We start from the raw sequence: 6,850 nt of genomic DNA, 5'->3' as shown, positions 1-6,850 counted from the left end.
TTCCTACTCTCACTGCTGGGAAAATGATTCCTTGCAGGAAACTGATTAAATTAGGGTCTTTCTTAATTTCTTTTTCTTTTTTGAGACAGAGTCTGCTTCTGCCCAGGCTGGAGTGCAATGGCGTGATCTCAGCTCACTACAACCTCCACTTCCCGGATTCAAGCGATTCTCCTGCCTCAGCCTTCCGAGTAGGGATTACAGGTGCCCACCACCACGCCTGGCTAATTTTTGCATTTTTAATAGAGACAGGGTTTCACCATGTTAGCCAGGCTGGTCTCAAACTCCTGACCTCAGGTGATCTACCTGCCTCAGCCCCCCAAAGTGCTAGGATTACAGGCATGAGCCACCATGCTCAGCTTAAATTGGGGTCTTGAGGCACCAGAGTAGACAGAGAGGTGCCAGGAGGGGTCCCTTATAAACACTGATTCTATTTTTTTATTTTTTTGAGATGGAGTTTCACTCTTGTTGCCCAGGCTGGAGTGCAATGGTGCGATCTTGGCTCACCGCAACCTCTGCCTCCCAGGTTCAAGCGATTCTCCTGCCTCAGCCTTCCTAGTAGCTGAGATTACAGGCATGTGCCACCATGCGCAGCTAATTCTGTATTTTTAGTAGAGACAGGGTTTCTCCATGTTGGTCAGGCTGGTCTCGAACTCCCAACCTCAGGTGATCCGCCCGCCTCAGCCTCCCAAAATGTTGGGATTACATGCGTGAGCCACCGTACCAGGCCAACACTGATTCTGAATCAACATCTGCATCCCTTCTCATCTGTGAGAGTCCCAGCTCTCACTCCTCCTGCAGCCCTGTGGCTGTACTTGGCCCTGTACACACACCTCTAGCCCTTTCCAAGACATTTTTTTCCTATGTACCTGCAAAGTTGGTGACAAATTGTCCCATAGACTCAGCCCACTTGGAAGGCTGCTCCAGAGGCTCAGGACCCTTGCTCCGCGGGTACCTGTGACATCACCAGTGGCCACAGTCCCTTGTGACCTCACCACCTGGACAACTCAGCCCAGTTGGGCTGCAGCCACTCCCTCCAACCGCCACAAGTAGCGGAGAGCATAGATGACCACAGGAGAGCCCTCGGTAGAGGCCAGTGCCACCAGCAGCCCCACCAGCAGCCCCGCACATGGCACTTCCGGGGTCCCCCCAGGCAACGTGGCCAACAACACTTCTAAGGACATCCCAGCAGGAGGGCCCCAAGGTCAGGTCCCACTCACAGCAGATGTCTTGGTGGTGAGCAGCTCTGCCGCATCCACCGACCAGCAGGATGTTGATCAGGCCTCCTTCCAGACGGCCACTCCCGAGGCCATATCAACATCTGGGGACAAAGACAAGGGTGCAGTTGTTCCAGAACATGACCAGAAGACACCTAGAAAAATCACAGCCCTGCTTCCCAGCCAAAACCCAGGTCCCCTGCAAACGTCTATGAGCCTCCAGAATCCAACATGGGACACACTGGTTCAAGACGCAAGGACAAGTCAAAGTCTAATGGTTTTCCCAAGTCACCTTCTGGGTAAGGACAAGACATCACAAACAGCAAGTGTTCCCAAGAGAGAGCCAGAGTCAGCCCCCTCTGCCCCGAGTGCTGAGCCACAGTCCACCCAGCACATGGAGGCTCAGCTAGCCGGGAGTGATGCTGACGAGGTCACAGCTGGTGCCGATGGCCAGGGTGGCCCTGAGGCCACTGGCACCACCAAGGCTGCAAAGGAGAAAGCTGAGTGTCTGAAGGCCCCACGCCCTGACGCTGAAGCTTTGCCATCCAATGAGTCCCCGATGGCCACTGGGGAGAACGTGGTGGACAGCTTAGGAGACCCGCAGGTTTGGTCCTTCCCTCCATCTCCAGCAGGCAGTGTGCCCCCATCACCTGGCCCCCACGAGGTGGCCCTGGGGAGGAGACCCCTGGATCCCAGCCTGTACATGGCCAGTGATGAGAATGACTACATGCGCTCCATGACCAGCCTGCTGGGCAGGGGCCAGGGCTCCATCAGCTCCCTGGCAGACATCCTGGTGTGGTCCGAGACCACCATGGGCATGGCCGTGGCCACGGGCTTCCTGGCCTCTGAACGCAGCACTGTGGCAGACCTGCTGCACAGCTCGGGGCCCGGCCTGCGCTCGGTCTCCAGCATGCTGGGAAGCGTCGGCTCGGCATTGTCCTCCGGGCTGGTGTGCGGGACCGGCTCAGCCCTGCGCGCCATCGCCCATGTGCTGGAGACGGTGGAGCAGAGGACCGTGGAGGGTGTCCGCTCAGCCATGCGCTATCTGACCAGCCACCTCACCGCACGCCGGGCCCATGCTGACCCCAACTATGATTAGAGCCCTGCACAGGGACCCCCGAAGGGCTGGTTCAGTGGCCTCCAGAGCCCCCTGGGACCCTCACACCCTGTACCCTGGCCAACCTCTGCTCTGCACGGTTCCCCCAGCCCATGCAATAAATCCCCAGCAAGCGTTTCTTTCTAAGCACCAGGCTCCTCCCTTGGGGTGCAGTGAGCAACATGGTGACAGCACAGGGGGTCTGAGGGTGGGGTAGAAACAATGTCCCCTGAGGGTTTCTCAGGTTGTCCCATTAGGGGCAAATGTGCAGGCAGAGAAGAGCCTGAGCACAGCTGGGGGCAGTGTGGGCAGGAGGGTCTCAGACCTGCAAAAACCCATTCCTACTGAACCTCCACCCAGGTAAGCTCCCACAGAGACTTCCGTGGGGCCTCGGCTGGCCCTGCAGACTCAGGCTGAGAGGCAGGAGAGGGCAGTACAGTTGACAGTGCTGAATGAAAGCACTGTGGGTTCAAACCCCAGTGCCAGCACTTGCCCTGGGCGAGTCATGTCACTCTCAGCCTACTTAGCTGTAGAACAGAGAGAATAAGTCCACACCACGATGCTGCTATAAGACAGAAGGGAAGCGATGCAGGTTATAATGCATGGTGTCCTCTGGCACTTGATAAGCCACACCTGATAGCTGCCATTATCATTCTCCCCCGGCTGGCTGGGGGTGCGCAGGGAGCAGGAGTCTAAGCAAACCAACCGTCCCGGCTTGCATCAGACTAAGGGGGTTTCTGGGTTGTAGGACTTCCATATTTACAACCAGAAAACCCCAGGCCAACTAGGATGAGTTGCTTACTTTAGACCCAGGTCACTTTCTGTGGTACTTACTCTTGTCTGTGAAGATACACATCTGGGAAAGCATTAGCAAGGCCAGGCCTTGAGTGCAGCGATGGGGCAGCCATCTGCTTTGGAAGCTGTCAGACCCTGTGCAGCACCTGGCAGTGTAAGCTAGTGAGTGATGCCCCAGCTGGATGTCTGCTCCCGCCCCGCCCTCAGCGAGCGCCCTCAGCAGCTCTCACCCTCGCGCCTTCATACGTAGCCCTGGCCTTGGATCATTCACTTGCCCTTCCTGGTTCCCAGCAGGGTCTCTGCGACCCTGGGGCCGCAGCTAGCCAGCGGATGGGTTGTTTGACCTACATAGTTTCTCAAATTGTAAACTAATATCTAGCATTTAAAAAATAGATTTTACAGCGGGGTGGGGTGGCTTATACCTGTAATCCCAGCACTTTGGGAGGCCGAGGTGAGGAGTTCAAGACAAGTCTGGCCAACATGGTGAAATCCCATCTCTACTAAAAATACAAAAAAATTAGCAGTATGTAGTGTTGCACACCTGTAATCCTAACTACTCAGGAGGCTGGCTGAGGCAGAAGAATTGCTTGAACCTTGGAGGCAGAGGTTGTAGCAAGTCAAGATGGCACCACTGCACACCAGCTTGGGTGACAAGAGCAAGACTCCATCAAAAAAAATTTTTTATGAATACCCACTTCCCTCCAAAAGCTGCCACTTTCTTTTTCCTTGTTTTTTGAGATGGAGTTTTGCTCTTGTTGCCCAGGCTGGAGTGCAATGGCACAATCTCAGCTCACAGCAACCTCCGCCTCCCGGGTTCAAGTGATTCTCCTGCCTCAGCCTCTCGAGTAACTGGGATTACAGGCATGCGCCACCATGCCCAGCTAACTTTTGTATTTTTAGTACAGACAGGGTTTTGCCATGTTAGCCAGACTGGTCTGAAACCCCTGACCTCAGGTGATCCTCCTGCTTCAGCCTCCCAAAGTGCTAGGATTACAGGCATGAGGCAACACGCCCAGCCTCACTTATGTTTTCAACAGTTTTTTTTTTTTTGAGATGTAGTCTTGCCCTGTTGCCCAGGCTAGAGTGCCGTGGCCCAGTCTCGGCTCACGGCAACCTCCATTTCCTGTGTTCAAACCATTCTCCTGCCTCAGCCTCCAGGATAGCTGGGATTACCGGCACGTGCCACCACCTCCAGCTAATTTTTGTATTTTTAGTACAGACAGGGTTTTGCCATGTTGGCCACGCTGGTTTCAAACTCCTGACTTCAGGCGATCCGCCCTCCTTGGCCTCCCAAAATGCTGGGATTATTTTGAACATCCACTATATGCCAGGCACTGCTAGATACTGAGACCACAGGGTGAACCAGACATCAGAAGGAACAGAAACCAAACTCAAACTCGATTAAGCAAAGAGATGAGTCAACCAGCACAACGGCTGGGTGTGGGCCGGGCTGGGCCAGGGCCTGGTCCTCAGGGCTCTGCCGTTCCGGCTCGGCTCCCTGGGGCTGGTCCCCTTTGTGCTCCCAAGTGTCAGTTACCTGCTGAGAAAAGAGAAACTTGTTCCCACCAGCTCTGGCAAGAGAGTCAGGGGAGGATGCTGCTGGGCCTAGTTTGGTGCCTGTGTCCTCCCCCGAACCAATCACAGGGGGCACAGGAATGAAATTCCTCATCACCTAACCTGGGGCCAGGGTCAGACCAGAATTGGGGTCTTCCCAGCAGAAGGGATGCTGGACCCACAGCCGACAGAGTAGTAGCGAGCGTGTCCTTTGGGTCCAGCTGTCTTGAATCCTGACTGTCCCTCCCACAAACTGTGTCACCTTTGTCTTCCCGTGCTCAGTTTCCTCATCTATGAAGTGATAATAGTACCCTCACTTAGGACTATTGTGAGGATTAAATGAGTAAATGTGCCAAGTGCCTACAACAGTGCTATGTGATCACAATCGTCTTTTTTTTTTTTTTTTAGATAGAGTTTTGCTCTTATTGCCCAGGCTGGAGTACAATGGTGCAATCTCAGCTCACCACAATCTCCGCCTCCTGGGTTCAAGCAATTCTCCTGCCTCAGCCTCCCAAGTAGCTGGGACTACAGGCATGCGCCACCATGCCCAGCTAATTTTGTATTTTTAGTAGAGACAGGGTTTCTCCATTTTGGTCAAGCTGGTCTCAAACTCTCAACCTCAGGTGATATGCCCGCCTCAGCCTCCTAAAGTGCTGGGATTATAGGCATAAGCCACCGTGCCCAGCTCGTCTTGATGATGGCTGCACGCAGCTATGCGCCAGGGCACTCATGACTTTATTACAAGGGGAGTAAAGACAGGGCTGCAGCAGCTGCACATTGGCAGTTACTTGCACTGGGTGTTTGCTGTTGGAGAGGGAGGGAGGGACAGAAAAGTGGCAAGCTAGCACACTTTTTCCTATCAAAGTGTTTCTGAGGGGTTCGTATTAACACCTAAAGGTCACTGCTACTCAGCAAGGACACAGCTCCTGCCCAGAACAGGGAAAAGCTGTGAAGTCTCACTGCTTTGCATTGCATTCTCCAGGGTCAAGTTCCCAGTCCCCCAGGGGGCTGTGGCGGCCACGCCCCATTGGTTGCTTTGAGTCCCCAGGGCCCCACCACTGGCCAACTCACTCCGTGCTGCCTTGAAGCCCACTCAGTCCAGTGTCTGCTGGACAGACCCTCCCTGCTTGCTCTTCTTGCTCCTCCCCTCCTTGCTGTGGGATAAACAGCTGTGTTGGCAAACCCACCCGGGCAACACATGGTCTCCTAGGGGACCCCCGGGCATCAGGCACTGTCACACCTGGGGAGGCGGTCAGAGCTGCAGGCTCAGGGCTGGGGTGTCTGACACAGAGGGAAAGGGTAGCCTCCAGCTTAGGATGGATGGCTGAGGGAGACATCATAGAGTGAGAAAGTGCAAAGACAGGAGCTTGGGGAAAGGTCCCATCCCCCAGGTAAGAGAAGAGGAACCAGTTCCTAAAACACAGGAGCAGTCCGCAAGTGGGGGTGATCCAGCTCCTCACGGGGACCTGGGCTTGAAGGCATAGGGACCACCCCAAAATATACCCTCTGGCATAAGGATTATTTGAGCTGAAGGCAATTGAGAAAAAGCAGATGGGATGAGCTTTCTGCCTGAAAAGCAGGGTGCACATTTCCTTGTGAAGCCCTCCAGGCTTGTCCATACCAGGCAGGGGAGAACAGCTTTATCACTGGAGACAGAGATGGCACCAAGAAGCGTCTACACACACAAGCCCTACCAAATAGCTTATCTACCACAGTGTCCCCAGGTTTACCTTCCCACAGCCTGCTACCCCTAGAAAGTCCAGAAGCCACTTTCCTTTGCCTTGTCACTTCTCTACAAATTTATGGTCCTTTGTTAGAATGGTATAAAGCCACCAGGCCTGCTTCGTGGGGTTTCTCTTCCATGCAGCACCCCTCCCCCACCATGCCAGGCAACACTTTTAACATTAGAGAGTCACCCGAAACCTATTCTGGTGTAGGGGTCCACACAATCTGAAAAACAAAACAAAGAAAACAAAACTTTTAACATCAAATAAAATGTTTATGCCCTTCTCCAGTTTTGTTGTTGTTTTTTGAGACAGTCTTGCTCTGTTGCCCAGGCTGGAGTGCAGTGGCATGATCTTGGCTCACTGCAACCTCAAATTCAGATTCAAGCAAATTCAAATTCAACCTTCCAAATTCAAGCAAGTCCCCTGCCTCAGCCTCCCATGTAGCTGGGATTATAGGCGTGCAC

General features: G+C 53.9%; 1 protein-coding gene across 1 annotated transcript; it reads left to right on the top strand.

Moving 5' to 3' along the window:
- The first annotated feature begins 679 nt into the window (after positions 1-679).
- Positions 680-2,457, top strand: TEX44 (testis expressed 44). Its single transcript, XM_017529032.2, has one exon. It carries the CDS (start codon positions 1,063-1,065, stop codon positions 2,311-2,313), a length of 1,251 nt encoding a protein of 416 aa, XP_017384521.1. The 5' UTR covers positions 680-1,062; the 3' UTR covers positions 2,314-2,457.
- The last annotated feature ends 4,393 nt before the right edge of the window (positions 2,458-6,850 follow it).

Source organism: Cebus imitator, unplaced genomic scaffold (genome assembly GCF_001604975.1).
Source record: "Cebus imitator isolate Cc_AM_T3 unplaced genomic scaffold, Cebus_imitator-1.0 Scaffold57, whole genome shotgun sequence".
NCBI lineage: Eukaryota > Metazoa > Chordata > Mammalia > Primates > Cebidae > Cebus > Cebus imitator.
The sequence above is the reverse complement of the archived record's forward strand: the minus strand, read 5'-3'. Positions and strand labels throughout refer to the sequence as shown.

Bases quoted from the DNA above. Each gene is read 5' to 3' on its own strand.
- TEX44 (XM_017529032.2), top strand. From the start codon at position 1,063: ATGACCACAGGAGAGCCCTCGGTAGAGGCCAGTGCCACCAGCAGCCCC.